At 40.5% G+C, this 18,518-nt stretch overlaps 1 protein-coding gene across 4 annotated transcripts in view; it reads left to right on the top strand.

Annotated features, from left to right (window-relative positions):
• Window positions 1-18,518, top strand: part of nsmfa (NMDA receptor synaptonuclear signaling and neuronal migration factor a) — a 50,674-nt gene that overhangs the window by 24,567 nt on the left and 7,589 nt on the right. For all 4 annotated transcript variants that reach the window (XM_079582604.1, XM_079582603.1, XM_079582602.1 and 1 more), the window contains 7 exons: window positions 7,636-7,688; window positions 14,059-14,186; window positions 14,499-14,582; window positions 14,708-14,741; window positions 16,052-16,122; window positions 16,390-16,469; window positions 18,141-18,243. In XM_079582604.1, the coding sequence (XP_079438730.1) occupies window positions 7,636-7,688; window positions 14,059-14,186; window positions 14,499-14,582; window positions 14,708-14,741; window positions 16,052-16,122; window positions 16,390-16,469; window positions 18,141-18,243 (553 nt within the window). The remainder of the gene's footprint in view (window positions 1-7,635; window positions 7,689-14,058; window positions 14,187-14,498; window positions 14,583-14,707; window positions 14,742-16,051; window positions 16,123-16,389; window positions 16,470-18,140; window positions 18,244-18,518) is intronic.

Genomic DNA, 18,518 nt, shown 5'->3' with positions numbered 1-18,518 from the left:
CCTGTTGTTATTGATGTTACCTAATATATGGAGTTTCAGGGGCTATTATAGGGATTATAAATGATCAGGATTAACACTTGGGAGTGTACGGTGTGACAGGTCAGTTTCACGACATTTATGTTACTTGTTGTTTCTCCACCATTAACACATTAAAAGTCGTGGTCTAGTTAATCTCTATTTCTTTGAGAGGAGTACAAAGAAAAAGGGAGAACATGCAAAACTCCACACAGAAAGGCTGCCCAACTGTAGAGGAGCGCAGATCAGAATTACCTGGTGGCGTTTACCGGTTAAAAGGCTGATATATAAACGATTACTTCTGACATCTCTGTACTTACTGGGATTATCCATGAAACACACCAATGTCTTGTCAGCAAAAGTTTAGCTATCAGGTTATTATGATAGTGGACCTACTCCCTGACCAATAACGATCAGGCTCAATAATGGTGGATTTTCAGTTTCTTTCAAAAACAGCGGCCCATAGAGTTATGAGCTCAACAGTTCTGCCCACCACAAGAACATTTCATCATGGAGATTATGGTGATTTCATTGAGATTTAAATACATAAATAAAGCGTTTAAATGCCCCACAGACGATTTATTTCACACGTTATAAGCCTAAAAGTTAAAACTGTGTTTTTCTGTAATCTGAAGTACAGTGGGAGGACAAAGTGAGTACACCCTTTGGAATTTCTCACATTTCTGCCTAAATTGGTCATGAAATGTGGTCTGATCTTTATTAAAACTCTCAAGAATGAGTAAACAGTGTCTGCTTAAACTAATGCCACCCAAACAATTACTTTTTATCATTTTATTGGCCATAACATGTAAACATTCACTGGACAGCGTGGAATAAGTAAATGAACCCCCTGGCTAAGGATGCTCCGAGAGCTAATTAGATAATTGTATGCAAACACTGAGGTGTGGCTTAAAGCTGCCCTGGGCACTGAAAAACACACACTATAAGAATGGTCTGAGGTTGAGAAGGTTGAGAAGCATTGTCTGACTCAAAATAGCTACGATCAAGAATTATTGATTTGTATAAAGCTGGAAAAGGTCACAAAACCATCTCTATAAATCTTGATGTTCACAAATCCACGGTTAGACAAACTGTCTATGAATGGAGACAGTTCAGCACTGTTGCTTCACTTCCAAGGAGTGGCCGTCCAGATGACTCCAAGGGCCCAGCGCAGAATATTCAATGAGGTAAAAAAGAACCCTAGAGTGTCTTTTTAAGATTTACAGAAATCACTGGCACATGCAAACATCTCTGTTGACACGTCTACAATACGTAAAACATTGTATTGTTTTACGTATTCATGAATTCATGTGGGAACGCCACGGAAGAACCCAATGCTGTCTAAAAAAAAACATTGCTGCTCGTTTGCAGTTTGTGAAAGAGCACTTGGATGCTCCACAACACTGCTGGCAAAACATACGGTGGACTGATGAAACCAAAGTAGAATAGTTTGAGAGGAACACACAACGTCATATGTGGAGGAAAAATGTAACAGCACATCAGGAGAATCATGGCTTTTCTGCCTCAAGGCCTTTTTATCAAAATATTTTTCAGAAAAACTTGAGGCCATCTGTCCAACAGCTGAAGCTCAACAGAGGATGGAGCTGCAACAAGACAATGACCCAAAGCACAAAACAAATCCGCTTCAGAATGGTTTCAGAAGAATAAAAAATGAAGTCCTGACTGATTGATCCTGATTGAGATGCTGTGGCATGACCTCAAGAAATCTACTCACACCAGACATCTGGGGAATCTACTGACCTGCAGCAGTTTTGTAAAGAGGAAAGGTCCGAGATTCATCCTGATTGTTTTGCACGTCTAATCTGCAACTACAGGAAACGTCTGGTTGAAGTTATTGCTGCCAAAGGAGGGTCAACCTGCTGTTGAATCCAAGGGTGTACTTACTTATTCCACGCCATTTTGTGAACTGTTTAAATGTTATGGCCAATATAAATATGATGACATGTAATTGTTTGAGTGGTATTAGTTTACTCATTCTTGTGATTTAAAAAAAGATCAGACCACATTTTATGACCAATTTAGGCAGAAACGTAAGAAATTCCAAACGGTGTACTTACTTTTCCTCCCAATGTATTTGCAATATGGCCAATATATATTGTGGCCATAATAAATATTTTTAAATCCTTATTGAAAAAATAAACTTAAATGATGAAATGTCAAGTTGACTATGGCTAAATCTCAGTTATTTGGAGGGATTGGAGCCTTGAATCTATGAGCTACAAATTAATCAAAGGAGTTTAAGCGAAGGACGCAGTGTAGCTGATGAGTGGAAAACCGCCTCCATAACAACTGCTACTGTATATGAGCATGAGCGAACAGTGAAACAACAGACTTCATTGGAAAGTTTAAGGACGATAGTTAACATAAAATGTTTTTACAACTGTGCAACTGTTCGTTTGAAGAGGCTCTTTCTAAAAATTGATGCTTAGATTAAATCACTGTGTTCCATCGATCATACACAGTCTTAATGTCCAACTTCTCCAAATATGAACAGCTTGAAGAGTCTTTTTAAGAAGGACATTGAGTCTTAAATGAAAAAATTCCGATTAAGATGAAGCGACTTCAGCAAAGTGAAGCTTTTCACACATTGTGAAACTCTTGAGGATGTGTGTGTGTGTTTGGAGACTCATCAAACTGTGTTAGCCAAATGATCTTCACAAGCTAATAAAAGTAAACAACTAGAATGTGCTATAAATATTGAGATCAGAGCTCAGTGTAAAAAGAAAACAAAACTCTTGTCAATAACTACACCTCTGTGGGTAGGAATGTGGACGAAGGGCTCGCAAACCCTTTCATTGATTGACTGCGGAATTCTTCCGCAGTCAATTATTGGTTTTCATGTTCTTTATTATTATTCCTCTTCCATCTTTTTCCCGATTTTCTAGAGCTTTCAGCACCTTCATGCTTTGTGCAATTTATGCAAGTTATGCATCAAAACGTTCCGCATGTTGAGGAGAAGGGTGCTATTACTTTTGGGACTTCTGCAACTTACGTTTTTTCCGCAATCGGCCAAAATGTCGGAGATTTTTCCCATTGACTTATAATGGGGCTGCCGCAAATCCATGCTTTTCTGCACTTTCTTCTGCATTTTATGCAATTTCTGCACTTTGTGCATGTTTAGCTTCTGCAACTTGTGGGTTTTGAGAAAAAATTGGCCTTCTGCCGTTTTCCAGTTTTTTTATACGAGAGTTTGAAATTTTTGCATTGGTGTGTATGGGGTGAATCCAGCCAATGGGGAGACTCCAGGCCTTTCAGCCATTTGTGCAGCTTCTGCCAATCAAGCACTGAGGCCATTTCAACAGTTTCAACCAGTTTATGGAATATAAAAGTTTATGCAATATTAATAATTTATGCAAATTAACCACTTTATGGGATTTAACCAGTTAATGCATTTTAAAGCATTTATGCAACTTAAGAATTTATGCCATTTAGGATTTATGAATTTGAAAAAGTTTATGCAATTTACATAATTTATGCAAATTAACCCATTCATGCATTTTACCACTTTATGCAGTTTATGCAAATTAGATTATGCAAATTAAGCAATTTATGCAATTTGAACAGTTTATGCAATTTCTGCATTCGCTTCCCGCAATTCCGCAGTCAATCGCAATGGCGCAGCCATTGCATTTCTAGTTTTTATTTGGTGTTTATTCTCCAGGGGTCAAAACGTAGTTGTTTTTCTTCCCAAAGTGATAGCGGTGGAGAGCGGGGTGCGCAGTATAACCGGGGTCCTTTGTAGCAGGGTGAGATAATTAATAAGATCTAAGCTGCTGGTGATGTGAGCGGGCCTAACCCTCCACTGTTGGCCTGCAGCAGTCTGTCGCCAGCTCTAAATAAAGCATGCAGCTGTGGCCCACTCTGCCAGGCTCTCATCCCTTTAACATGCCGTTAACACCGCGCCCAGCCTGGCACCTGCAGTGTAAGGACTGGCAACTCCGAGTGGAGATTTTTGCAGAAAGGAGCAGGCCTGACAAAGCTCATTTGAAGGCAGCACTCGACGCTCTGCCTCGATGCTCCCTCTGTGTGCTCTGCTTTCTGCGCACCACTGTAATCTGACTAAACCAGACTCGGATGCAGCACTTGAAGGCCTGAGCCCGTCAACTTTCAGAAGTGGAGGATTTTCCTCCCTGCAGCTCAACTTGACACATGGGCCAGATGTTTGCAGTCATTAACAATGAAGCAGATTTTCTCCCATTTAGAAACTTCTGACAGAACTTGACCTGTTTTTCAGGTGCTACATTAGTTCCATCAAAAATAAATCTTTAGTTGAAATGTGTAAGGCTAAAATAATCACGATGTATGACCAGTTTGAGACACCCACTGCATTGAGGCATTCAAACTTTCATTAGTTTATGCTTTTTACTTATAAACTGACAGACCGTGATACATATTAGCTCTGTAAAGCCAGGAGGAGAAGTTTGTCAGAGGCACTTGGGGCAGTAACATCGGTTGCAGAAGTGGAGTGTGGAAGTTAGATTTTCCCACTCAGGGCGCCTACTTTGTCACCCAGGGCCAGATGGCACAGTGACACCAGCAGTACATCTCAGCTCCTCTGACATCTCCCTCTGATCCATCTGCACTGTCAATGTCATTAGCTCCGTGTTATTTCATCTACATGACGAGCGAACAGAAGCGCAAAAATGAATGAGTGAACTTTAAGTATCTCCAATATGAAGCGTGATAAAGGAATGTTTGCATTGGGATGTAACCATATGTCCCACAAACTTGCTCTTAATTGTCAATGAGGTCCGATCTTAGGGCTGTCCCGTACCCGAAATGTCCACGCTCTCAGTTTTGCTCTATTCACGAGTGCAATAAAGGAACCTCACAGCGTTGTATGTGTGAGCCTCCATACATACTCATCACATTTCCTACTGAAAGAAAAGATCCAGAACGTTGTGACGCGAATGGATTAAATGAGTAAGTTTGACATATGGCTAAAAAATGCTATTTGTAACCAATACGTCTATTTACTTAATACAACAACTGTTTTTTATTCATTTATCGGTTTAGCCACGAGGGCCACGAGTTCTTTTTCTCTTCCCAGTAACACTGTGTTCCCGTTTCTTACAAAAATCTTTTAAAACATCGATTTTAACGCTCAAAATATTCAATATCTGTGTCACACTCGGTCATGTTAACAGTTTGGGATACGATCTGGGTAGGCCCGACCTTTAACCTGGACCAGCATGCCGTGCGCGCTCGGTGAGATGCCGAATCCGCTTATTCACAAAATATGAGCTGAATATGAAGGCAAAATCCTCAACTACCTAGCTCTTTATTGCTACGCTCTTTCTCCATTAGCGTCTTTTTTTTTCTTGCGCACCGCTCTCAAACTCCTTATTTCCCGACATTTCTTCATCACCATTTTATCCACTATAACAACTGATTGATAATACGAACAAAACACTTGATAACGTGAACTTTCTCTGCGTGGCTCTTAACCCCCGCCTTAACCAAGATTCTCTCCAGTTTCCCCAAATCCATAAAGTCACCGCAGCCTTTAGGGCCAGTTGTAGCGCCTCATTTGAAAGCTAAGGCCTACAAAACTCATCTAAGCTGCCACATGGTCATCGCTTATTTTTTTAACTTTCTTTTCCCATTGCTTTCTTGTTTTTTTTCTTGCTTTCTTGTTTTTTTGTCACCTTTTCATCACGTTTTTTGGTCACATTTCTCTTGCCGTTTTGTTGCGTTTTTGTCACACATCTTCGTCACTTTTTTGTCCCATTTTCGTAACTTTTTCATCAACTTTTTTGGGTAAAGCTAAACTGGAGAAAAGGTGCTCGGTTCAGGTGGGGGTTAAGAGGTTAATTGTCATAGTCTATCACACGGCTGTGCGGTTGGTCAACTGATGCCGCAATGATGTGATTGACAGATACAGTCGTGCTCAGAAGTTAAAGGAATAGGCCACCGTTTTTACATACTGAGATATGTTCTTACCTTAGCTTTGACGAGTTCTTTAGGACCTGTCTGATCTTCCCCCGTGCCTTCAGTCACGTAAACACAGCGCAGACGGCGTTAGCATTTAGCCTCTCCCTCTCTCCACTATAGCTCCAAAACAGGTCAAGATAGAAGCTACCAAGCTCTTCCACGTTTTCCCTATTTAAATATGGTTACGTGAAGTGTTACACTACAAAGTATATTTACACAAAATTAAACAATGTGGATCTTCTAAGCGGATAAAAGGGGGAACTATATTGTAAGACGTAATAATACCAGGAGTAGTTTGGCATCCGCACAGTAAAGTGAAGATTACTGCGCAGTAAAGTGAAGATTACTGCACAGTAAAGTGAAGATTACTGCGCGGATTTCGAACTACTCCTGGTATTATTATGCCTTACAATATAGTCCCCCCTTTTATCCGCTTAGAAAATCCACATTGTTTAATTTTGTGTAATTATACTTTGTAGTGTAACACTTCACGTAACCATATTTAAATAGGGAAAACGTGGAAGAGCTTGGTAGCTTCTATCTTGACCTGTTTTGGAGCTATAGTGGATAATGCTAACACCGTCTGGACTGTGTTTACGTGACTGAAGGCACGGGGAAAGATCAGACAGGTCCTAAAGAACTCGTCAAAGCTAAGGTAAGAACATATCTCAGTATGTAAAAACGGTGGCCTATTCCTTTAAGGCAGAGGCCTCTCTCGGCACGCCTGTGGTAACTATGGGTTGGTTAAAGCATGCCGCAAATGTAAAGTGACTGACAGAAAAATCATCAAATTAGATTTTGTTTTTTATTGAATTCCGATAGGCCCTCGAATGTGTTTTATTTCCGCATTCTTCCTCCAGATAAAATCTCTCAAACTTTCCCTGCCATCCCGACCAATTTGATTCACAATAAAGCAGACGGTAACAGCACCTTGGCAGACTTAAACACAGATGCTTTTATGGAGGTAAACCAAGGACAGAGCAACTCCCAAACCCTTTCTTCTCCTTTTATGTGTTTTTATGATCGCCGGCCGCCGCATCGACACTGGTGCCCGCCCAACCACATGCAGAGATCTTTAATCATGAGTCGGTTGGTAGCTTGAACCAGTGTGGATGTGACATGGGAGGGTGGCTCAAAGATGAAAGGATGTTTATCTGGGGCTTCTGCATATAACATCAAATCAGGACAAGCCGGCAAGTCGGAAAACCTCAGCTGAATCTAGGGCTTTGTTTGATAATGAGGCGATATGCATTTCAGGTGATGGCTACTTTATTTTTACCAACACCTGCTTACTTTCAAAGATCAGTTATTATTATTATTGACTTATTGCTGTGAATAGGTAAATGTAAAGTTGCCGGAAGGAAACTAATAATACCTTGTACATGTTTAAAGAATTGAGCCCTTGACTTCTTATAGCCCGGGCACATTGAAGAGTCATTTGCTGCTCACACACCATGCATTTCCCCTTCACTCTGACAAGAAAACACTCTCATTTACCTATAATTACTTGCATCTATATATACAGACACAGAAGCTAAAAGTAATGTCTGCTTGTCTTCTTTTGTCATTTCCCGCCCACTGCTCCCTCCTCTCTCTTGATTTACAATTGGGTTTCTCCACTGCCCGGAATCTCCCTCCTCCACTCGGTGTGTTCGTGGGCCACAGGAACTTCCGGAAGCATCTTCGGATGGTGGGCAGCCGGCGGATGAAAGCGCAGAGTGAGTCAGAGATTTGTGGATTTGTTTGTTCTCTGTTCACCCCACTGTTATCTGTGGGCTTGCTGTTTCTTCATATGGGTTAGTGTGTGTGTGTGTGTATATATAGTGTCTGTGTGTGTGTGTGTTTGTGCACGAGTGGCTCGGATAGGCTTTCCCAGATCAGATGCCCTGCAGGACTGATGGCACAGTGACTCAGAGCATGTTACTGTACGCATCCGCTGTAGGTGTTTGTCCTCTTCCCCTGCTTTGAGTGTTGCTATGTCTCCAGTGCAGTTTGAGATCAATTCAGCTCAAATTTAAAATATCACAGACGAGTTATATGCTGCTGTCCCTTGCACAATCCTTTTGTAAAAATGTATGAAGCTCTATATGGTCAGAGATCAAAAAGATACACAGTCACCTGCGTCATGCAGTCAGTTATAAACTAAAGCCTAAATTTATCTCTTCAACACATTCAAATGATGACGATCATCACTTCCCATTTTGGATGCAGCAGTTTAGAGAATATCATTATCACGTTATGTATAAGAGGTTTTTTGTGAGAATAAGAACGGAGAAGTTGAATGTGGGTCAGGTTTGAACATGATGAGGCTGAAACCAATTAAATGTTAATTAAAATCATTTTGGAAAATGAGTCTCCACTGATCCAAAATCAGAAAAGCCTTGTGGAAAAGTGGTTAGCTTAGTGTGTTGAAATAGCACACAGTATGTGTCTGAACAATATGCTTATGTTTAATTATATGGTAAACTGCAGTTATACTTTAGGCCAGCAGAGTGCGCACTTCCTCCTGATGTGACCAGAGCAGCAGTTGAACAAGTTACAAAGACTGTACAGGAAAATATTCTAACCAGCCCAAGGAAAAGAGGAGCTACACAAGTTGTGTGAAGGTGCCTAAAACACAGAGGAACATCATGGAAATGTCCTTAGGACACACGGGAGTGTGGGTCGGGGTTTTCAGTGTGAAGAGTTAAAGGGATTTAAAGGGACTAAACATGCGCAAATTAAACTACATTTGTTTGGAGGACCAGATTTTGATGAGAGTTTAACATGGTTAAAAGCTCAGAAAGGCGTAATATTGTACCTTTAAAGAAAGTGTTTTGCTCCAGAATATTCCTCTTCATCCATTACCTTTGACTCCATTTGAAGCTCAGTTCAGTTATAGATCTGTGAGGAAGTGAGTGTCTGTGAGTGATGAAGTTGTTCTGATGTGGTGTGATCATGTTGTGAGCTACAGTGCAGAAAGGTGCCCCCCCTCTCCCCCTGTTGCATCCTGGCCCTGCGTTAGCTGTTGCTGTCCCTGACACAGGTCATACGTATGTCTGAGCCTTCAAAGCTGCTGTGGGGATGTGTGTGTGTGACTATCTCTCCGCTGCACCAGCGTTCGCTGAATGTAGATCGAAGAGTTTCTGCCGCTCCTGGAGTGACCCCACCCCAGTCAAGACTGACTCTGCTCATGAACACAAAGACAGTGAGTGACACAGACCCTGTGTGTGCATGACATGTTGTATTAATCCCTTTATGGAGACAGCCCCAAATATGTTTGAAAATGTGAAACTGTGCCTTTAAGAGTCCTCTGTGTGGATCAAAAGTATGTCGGACAAACTTGTATTTTACGTTACACTCTAAAATTACACGGGGCATGGATGATTTTTATTTTAAAATTTGTAGCGGGAGAGTAGATGGCTTTATTTTCACTTAACACTTAAGTCTTTGCACTGCAACCTTTTCAGTGTTTCAGTAACAGCCCCCATTTGACACGCTTTAAGGGAGGCCGTTTCAGCTCCGGCTCTGGTGGGAGTACTTTCCTGTCTGGTCACACCTGCTTTGGTGACATGGTTATTGTACATATCAAGAGAAGTATGTAACACAAGTACATGTGCATCACTTCATCTGGACATTTGAATATCGCTATGAATCTTCACTCTGTGAATTATCATCTTTCTGTACAATCCCAATGGCCGGGTGGGACGGTGGCGCAGCGAACGTTTGTGCTTCACAGGCAGAAGGTCCCGGGTTCCATTCCCAGGCTGGACGGGGCCTTCCGACCTGAAGTTTGCATATTCTGCCTGTGCCTGCGTAGGTTTTCTCTGTGTACTCTGGTTTGCCCCACAGGTTTCCCTCTGGGGTCACAATGGGGTTTATCTCAGACTCTTTTGGTTAATTATAGGGTCAAATAAATAAATGCATAAATAAATTGCACACTGTATTTCTTGGCCAACTAGGAAAATCCGCAGTGAAAAGTGTGATCAGGATGCCCTGGCACACCTTGACCTGAGCCAAAATAGAAGTATACACTTTCACAAGCTGATGCAAGTTTTTTTTTTTTTTTTTCACTAAATAAAATACTGCTCACAGGTTATTTGCTGTTGTACTCCAGGAAGATGAAAGAAAAGATTTCTGTATCCTCTTTAACTCCCAGTTACACATCCAGCCTGATAACGGTTCATTTCATGAAGAGCTCTCTACATTTTGTTGTTAATTAATTTCAAACAGAGCTGGCTCTTGAGCTGAAAGCCATTTAGCATATTTAGCTATATTAAGTCTGTAATCAGCACACATGTATATTCAACATCTTATTGATATGAACCAAACACAGTGCATTGTGGCATGTTACTGGGACAAACATGTGGTTTATGATTTATGATGAGATGCAAATTGTTATGGTAAACAACTGGGCACATCCTCAGAAAGTGCAGTGCTTTTCTTGGTCTGCAGCAGTCAGTATCTATCGGTCAGTGTTTCGAGGATGACTGTGCCGCCACAGGAGTTACATAAAATAGGCAGATGAATCAAATGTTGTGGCTGATCTTAATTTGCAACATACCAAGCTTTTTGTTCTATTTAACATTGAATTGATAATTTATCGTCACTGGTGATAGACTGCACTTTCCCAGACAGTCTTCTGCCCTGTATGCAGACGGACTCCCATCAGCCCTGGGTCTATACAGAAGTGGATCCCTCCTTCTCGAGGTTTCTCTTTTTTTCCACTGGGTCTTCGTTGCCCTGCGAGGCAGCTCATATTGTGACAATGGGCTTTACAATAACAACTTGATTTGATACTTGAGCTTCTTCAAGTGGTTCTGAGGTTCAGAGCAGTCAACAGCCTTGCTCTTCGCTCCATTCAGCCCATTTTTTTCTCATTTCAGATAGATTACATTTGTCAGCAATCAGCTTTTGGTAGATGTGGAACAAAATGGCCTTCTACATGATTTTATTTTCCTGGGAAAGGATTGGAAATGTAATGCTCCCTGAAAAAACGTGCTTAAAAACTCATCCCTAAGAAGAACTGGGGTTTTACAAAAGTTTCGAATGCGTACACGCCCTCTTTTGTACATGCGTGTTTCAGTAATCCTGTAAATGTAGTCCGCCTCTCTCACAGGCCAGCCCTTCCTCCAGGGGACGTCACACGGAGATTTCCATGATGTTCCTCTGAGTTGTATAATCTAGACATCAAACTTCTTGCTTGAGTACTGATTCTGTTTGAGCCCATGGGGTAAAGATTCCCTTTAAAAAAATAGCCTAAATCAAGTCTTTGTAGGACCTTTGATAAGCCTCTGCTGCGTTGGCATGTGTGGTTTGTTTGTTGACGTCTGTGTGGCGTTCTGATGTTTTCTCCGCCTCCATCGTCAGTGTGTGTGTGTGTGTGTGTGTGTGTGTGTGTGTGTGTGTGTGTGTGTGTGTGTGTGTGTGTGTGTGTGTGTGTGTGTGTGTGTGTGTGTGTGTGTGTGCATGTGTGTGTGTGTGTGTGTGTGTTCAGATGGAAAATAAATGAACTGTTGTGTAGGTGGTGCCTGATTCTCTCTTCTCCCTAAAGGGAAAGGTATTATTACATTCAGTCTCCGTCCTGAAAAACATTTGTCATTTCCCATCTTACACAATCTCAGTTTTCGATGCAACAAATTGTATTCTTTGTTCAAATTTACCGGAAATAATTGTTTTGGACTAGAGGTATTTAATGTCACATTCTCCAACCGAACCTTCACATCAAAACCTTTAACTGTGATAATACACATGTATTGGACAGCTTTATGGTTTATGTCGTCTCAACAACTTTGCAACGTCTTCTCTGTGTTGATACAAATAAACTAACGTGAAATAAAACACAATAGCTTTCGATTAGTGGTAGAGTCATTACAAGCGTGATTTGTGTGACTTTAAGCCCCGAGTTTAATTATTGCGGAACCAAATAGTGGCAAAGAATGATCACGATGAAGTTTGTTGTAATGTTTTTTTAAATCATAAATTCCTCTTTTGCCTCATGGGAGCAGAGATTCAAATGTCAAGAGTAGATTGACCACTTTCTACAGTGTTATACTTTAGTTATTGGCTCCATACATGCGTTTCCAATGACATCACACATAGTTCCGGTGGCTATTTTGAATACCAAAGTAAAGCATGTAGTAGGCTACTACAACATGTAAAAATATCTCTACTCAGGATGAAAATGAAAGACAACTGATTGACAGTGGCATTTTTATGTACTCGTCATCATTGCTCAAGAAGATAACAGTAAAAACACGGCCCCAGAGACGCACGTTTATGTGAAATATCCAGCAAACGTGACACAGATGTAGCAGCTCTGTCTGTCAAGCTACAGCAGGAGTTACTAAAGATCTGCTTCTCTCCTCAGACTAAATTAACACATCAAAACGGAAACAGAAAACCTTTCTCTGTGTTTGTCATGTCAACAGAGTCTCAGTCTGAGTCAGTGTTTAACCCTTTAGTGTTACCCTCACAATTTTGTTTTTCCATCAGGTCCAAACCTGATCTAAATTAGTCTAAAACTGGTCTAACTCAATATAAACCAATCTATACCTGGTCCTAACCAGTCTAAACGTTGTCAAAAGAAGCATAAACCAGTCTAAACTTAATCTGAACCAGTCCAAACTTAATCTAAACCAGTCCAAACTTCTAAACTAGTCCAAACTTGATCTAAACCAGTCCAAACTTAATCTGAACCAGTCCAAACTTAATCTAAACCAGTCCAAACTTCTAAACTAGTCCAAACTTGATCTAAACCAGTCCAAATTTAATCTGAACCAGTCCAAACTTAATCTAAACCAGTCCAAACTTCTAAACTAGTCCAAACTTGATCTAAACCAGTCCAAACTTAATATGAACCAGTCCAAACTTAATCTAAACCAGTCCAAACTTGATCTAAACCAGTCCAAACCAGCATAAACCAGTCAAAATGTGATATAAACCAGTCCAAACTTAATCTGAACCAGTCCAAACTTGATCTAAACCAGTCTAAACTTGATCTAAACCAGTCCAAACTAGTCCAATCCTTATCTAAACTGGATATTTTAAGTATTACACACTTGGTAGAGAATTGTAGAGATAGGTAGAATTAGAAACAACACATGATTCCATAAAGTGTGCTCTACCAAACGGTTGAGCACACTTTATTGAACTATTAAAGGGTTAAGCTGCTCAAGACATTAGCATGCTAACGGTTAGTAACTGGCTTCAAAACTGCAAACACATGTATGAACACTGAGGAAATACTAACAGTAATAGTAACAGCTCTGACCTCTGTCACTCGTTGTATCCAAGGCTAGATGTTTGGAGGCTGGTTCAGGGCTTTCTCTTGGAGAGGCTTATCGTGTAGAAGCTAACTGCTAATCGGTAGCATGCTAACGTCTTGAGCAGCTTAAGCACTGACTCACTGGTTTCTTCACATAAACGTGCGCTCTATGGGGCTGTGTGTTTACTGTTATCTTCTTGAGCAATGATTACGAGTACATAAATAATATAGAAAGCTATAATATAGGGCATGGTGTTTAATAAATCTCCTTGGAGTAAAGTCCTTCAATAATATGGTCTGAGATGTTTCCAATGATTCACAAAGAATCCCAAACATTTTAATGACTTTTATAGTTTCCTTTGTTTTTGTTAGCAATCAGAACCGGACCAAGTTGATTGCTGGCAGAATTTATGTTCGGATAAGATGTATTAAAATGATTTTCATATTGTTATTGTTTGGTGGCAAGAAGCCCCTCTAACACTGTAATTAGCAATCACATATGTATGCAAAGTTATTCAGTTCTATGCCTAGAGCTGTGACAAATATCTTAAACCTGCGTATATCGAGTACGGCTACAGCCTACAGTTTTATAATGTACAAGTGGCTCTCCTTGTTAGCTGCCCTCAAACACCCTGCCGCCTGTCGCTATCACTCATTCGCTTTGTGCCGCCGCAGCTGTGCAGTGGCCTTTTTCCATCTGTCACTCCGCTGTGCCCCATCATTAAGAGTCCCATCCGTCCCCTCGCTTCTCTCCTCGTTCTCTTCTTGCAACATACCTGCCACCAGCGTCATCCTGTTACAGGCGTTAGCCCGACTCACCGGGGTCCTGTCTTGTGCTTCAGGTGGAGATTTACAGGCGTCCAGTGCCATGGATGAAGGCGGTCAGGACGACGGTATGGACTGGGAGGAGGAGAAGGAGCAGGAGCGGCAGGCGTGTGAAGGGGATGACTTCATACCGCCCAAAATTATGGTGAGTCGGCTGTTAAAACACAACGTGAAATCTACCTCCACGTGACAATAGAAGTTAATAGATGATTTTAGGGTAAGTAAGGCAGTGCCAATGTCTTCAAAGCCAGGCTGCAGCTTGTAATTTCAGGGTTTTCAGTGCCTTTGTGGTGAAAGTTAAAACATCCACTACTCAAAACAACCTAGTACAAGCTTGAACCTTTTCAGTTTTCCTCCTTGACCCCGCTATGGCACAAGTGAATAAAACTCTCTCTGTAACTCATGTGTGTCCCCTTCACCCCTCATGCCTCCTTTCTGTCTCTCCCTCCCCCTGTAGCTCATCTCGTCCAAGGTCCCCAAGGCTGAGTACGTTCCCACAATAATCCGCCGGGATGACCCTTCAATCATCCCCATCCTCTATGTGAGTCTAGCCACAAACACTAACAGATGCACAGGCAGTTTACAATAGCTACACGGGCTGTGCATAAAGGTGTCTCTTTGATGAAACCTAGTGCTTTGATGAATTGTGTTGCTTTTTGATTCCAGGACCATGAACATGCGACGTTTGATGACATTTTAGGTAAGGGTAGAGGCTTGTATGTGTGATGTGCAGTAGTACAAAATGTGTTCAGTTTGTTTAAGAGTGTGGGTGTTTTCAATGTTTTTTTTGTTTTGTTGTTGCTACATTTGCCACATTTAACCACACGTGTTACTGCAAAATACTGAGTAAGCAGCAAAACTCTCTTAACCTTGGCCAAGTAAATTTTAAAATGTCCAAACATTAATAAACAAAAATAAACATTCAAAAAAACCTGAAAGAAATTATTCACTTTCTTGGTTGACGTTGTTACCTTCTGCACAGAACCTTTCTGACACTTCCATGCTATTTTTCAGACACTTTCAGACAGCTGCCAATGGTTCATCTGGATTTTAGGAATGACATTTGTTATGAAAGCATGTCTGTGTGGCAGGTCACTGTATTCAGTGCAGTAATGCGTTGCCCCTGCTGGCCATAAAGTGTATTGCTAATGTTTACATCAGTCATTAAATTTAAGTCAACATGGCGGAGAGTGCCGTTTTTGTCATGTGACAATATAACCTAGGTCAATGTGCACATTATGTATAATATACAGGATTCTATTGTATCATTCATTGCTATATTTAGTGGCTAACAAGAAATGTGGCAAAGTCATTGTATCACATAATGTATTTCTTTGATTTATTTTTGAGCAGATTTGCATAAAGATATTTATTTAACTTCTTGAATGATAGTCAAAAGGAAGTAAGCAGAATTGAAAGATGTTCACAAAAGTAAAGTGAATGTAAATCCATTTTCTTGGTTGCATATTAGCAATAGTGTGCTGAAAGTATATTGTAGATTTGCCGGTCTGTAGATTTACACTATTTTTTTCCAGACACATTAATAACCATGTGAAATTGGAAAGAGCAATTTCCTGTGCCAAGATTGCAATTATGAGCTGAACTGGGAAGAATAGTTGGAACAATGGTGCTAATATTCTTGTTATGCAAATGACCTTTTTATTAATAATCTTCTGGTTTAAAACACTAAATTGTCCCGCAGATGTGTGATAGGACTAATGATTAGCTGTACGCTCAATTCAGATTATTAGTCTGAAGTCTGTGCATGTACTTTGGTTTCAAATTTGACGTGATGTATCTTGATTCTTTTTACAGTGGTTTTTCTTTTCCTACAGAGGCATCATTTACACTTTCTCCTTTGAATCTGATATTACACTGTGCTAGAACTCAACTACCAGAGATAATCCTTTATGCGACTGTTCTACCTGTTCACTTGATTCTTTTGAAATGCCTCTTCACCTTTACACTCACCTCGCTGCTCAGTTCATCCTTTTCTTGTGTTTCCAACAGAGGAGATCGAGAAGAAGCTCACGGCTTACAGACGGGGCTGCAAGTTTTGGAGAATGCTCATCTTTTGTCAGGTCAGAGGCAAAATGATGCATGTTCATTGAAACCACAAACAGATACGATGCTTGTTTCGTATGACCTTAAGATCCAAAAGGTAGATGAAGAATGAATGAGGATTAAGAAATAAATTGAGCTCTTCTGTTTCTGTTCAATATATCAATTTCTGCTATGATTCTTTATATATTTTGTACTGGTTAAACAACTGCTGAGCATCTGCATTCACAGCCGTTACCGTCGGCTCTGCAACCTCAGGGAGGTAATTGGAGTGTTTTCTCTTTCAGGGAGGTCCTGGTCATCTGTACTTTCTCAAGAATAAAGTCGCCACCTTTGCCAAGGTTGAAAAAGAAGAAGATATGAGCCAGTAAGTTAATGCTGACTGTAAGTCTGTTAAAAGGTAGATTGTGTAGGCATTTCAACAAACATCCAGGTACGATCAATATACGGTATGTCTAATCAGTTTGAAGAAGCTACATTCATGCTTTGTGGCAAAACGTTGGCTTTTAGTAAAGAGAATCTAGCTGGTTTGATTGACTGGACCTGTATGTATGAATGTTGTTAATAATTCATAATCAATCCAGGCCCCTTTTGTACTACGCACGTTCAAATCAAATAAGGAATTTACCAGTGACAATGTTAATTCTCTCCCAATCACAAAAACATTTTACATAAAGGCTCATCTTATCTTACATAATGTAAAGATATTTAGATTTTGATTCGAAACGTGTTGATTTTTCAGCCCATTCACTGCCAATTATTCTATACCAAACTCACTATCCTATGACTGCTATGAATAGTCCAAACTGAAATACATGACAAGTTTTGACCCCAGTGAGTCTTTATTTACAGAGACATTTTAAAACAGTTAGCATGTATTCTACCGTTAACCTTACCTTTAATGCTCCTGATAGACCGCCTGGCCAACCTACCTAGGTTAAAGGAATAGGCCACCGTTTTTACATACTGAGATATGTTTTTATCTTAGCTTTGACGAGTTCTTTAGGACCTGTCTGGTCTTCACCCGTGCCTTCAGTCACGTAAACACAGCGCAGACGGTGTTAGCATTTAGCCTCTCCTCCTCTCCTCTATAGCTCCAAAACAGGTCATCTTCACTTTACTGTTCAGATGCCAAATTACTCCTGGTATTATTACGCCTTACAATATAATCCCCCTTTTATCCGCTTAGAAAATCCACATTGTTTAATTTTGTGTAATTATACTTTGTAGTGTAACACTTCACGTAACCATATTTAAATAGGGAAAACGTGGAAGAGCTTGGTAGCTTCTATCTTGACCAGTTTTGGAGCTATAGAGGAGAGGGGGAGAGGCTAAATGCTAATGCCGTCTGCGCTGTGTTTACGTGACTGAAGGCACGGGTGAAGATCAGACAGGTCCTAAAGAACTCGTCAAAGCTAAGGTAAGAACATATATCAGTATGTAAAAACGGTGGCCTATTCCTTTAAGGTTAAGGTTAAAGTGAAAGGGATGTTTCAGGATTTTTGGCATTTCCTTGTTATCCAGAGTGTTGTTGATTTCTGGAGATATTTTGTTTTTAAATTCATGCAGTATTTGAAGAGTTTAGTGGTGCTAGGCTAGTGCTAGGCTAGTGCATGTCTATGGTAACTAGTAGCCTACATTAAAAACCTCTTCAAAATCATGGAGTAGTCCTCCAAACGTTGCCATATCAGATTTGTAGAAAGCTCCTTTTCTGAATTCTATTTGTAGTAATGCCGGCCGCTTTAGCTTACAACCAGGAAGCTGATGCTGCTCAAATATAAGCAGGCTACTAGTTACCATATACATGTGCTGGCCTAGCACCACTAAACTCTTTAAATATAAGGACTGCATTAATTAAAAATATATATATCTCCAGAAATCAACAACACTCTGGATAGCTAAGAAATTAGGCCCTACATCAAAAATCCTGAAATATCCCTTTAACCGGGACCTTTTTGCTGTGAGATAAGAGCGCTAATCGTTCAGCTCCTTGTTCCTATATCACAAGTAATAATAGTCTGAATTTTGTTATTCACAGATTCTGGAAGAGATTAAGTCGCTTGATGAGTAAAATCAACCCTGAGCCAAACCTCATTCACATCATGGGCTGCTACGTCCTGGGGAACCCCAACGGAGAGAAGGTACTTCACAGAAGCCACTCCATCAGCTACACAGATTACTGTGAGAGGAAAATGTAATGTTAATAACAGGAATCTTAAGTCAAGATACTCCTCCTGGACAGAGCAGGGTCCACTACTGACACCTACTGACAAAAATAAATTCCAGGAGTATAGCTGATCCTTTTATTTTTTAAAGGAAAGCAGGTGACACAAAGAATATATTTTCAAAGTGAAACTCATCCACTATTGAGCACACAACAAATTGTGCTTCCCCCAGTGTCTCTCCGTTCCTCGTC

This window comes from Gobius niger, assembly GCF_951799975.1.
Source record: "Gobius niger genome assembly, chromosome: 2".
Taxonomy (NCBI): domain Eukaryota; kingdom Metazoa; phylum Chordata; class Actinopteri; order Gobiiformes; family Gobiidae; genus Gobius; species Gobius niger.
Note: the sequence above shows the minus strand (reverse complement) of the source record. Positions and strands in the feature narration are given on the sequence as shown.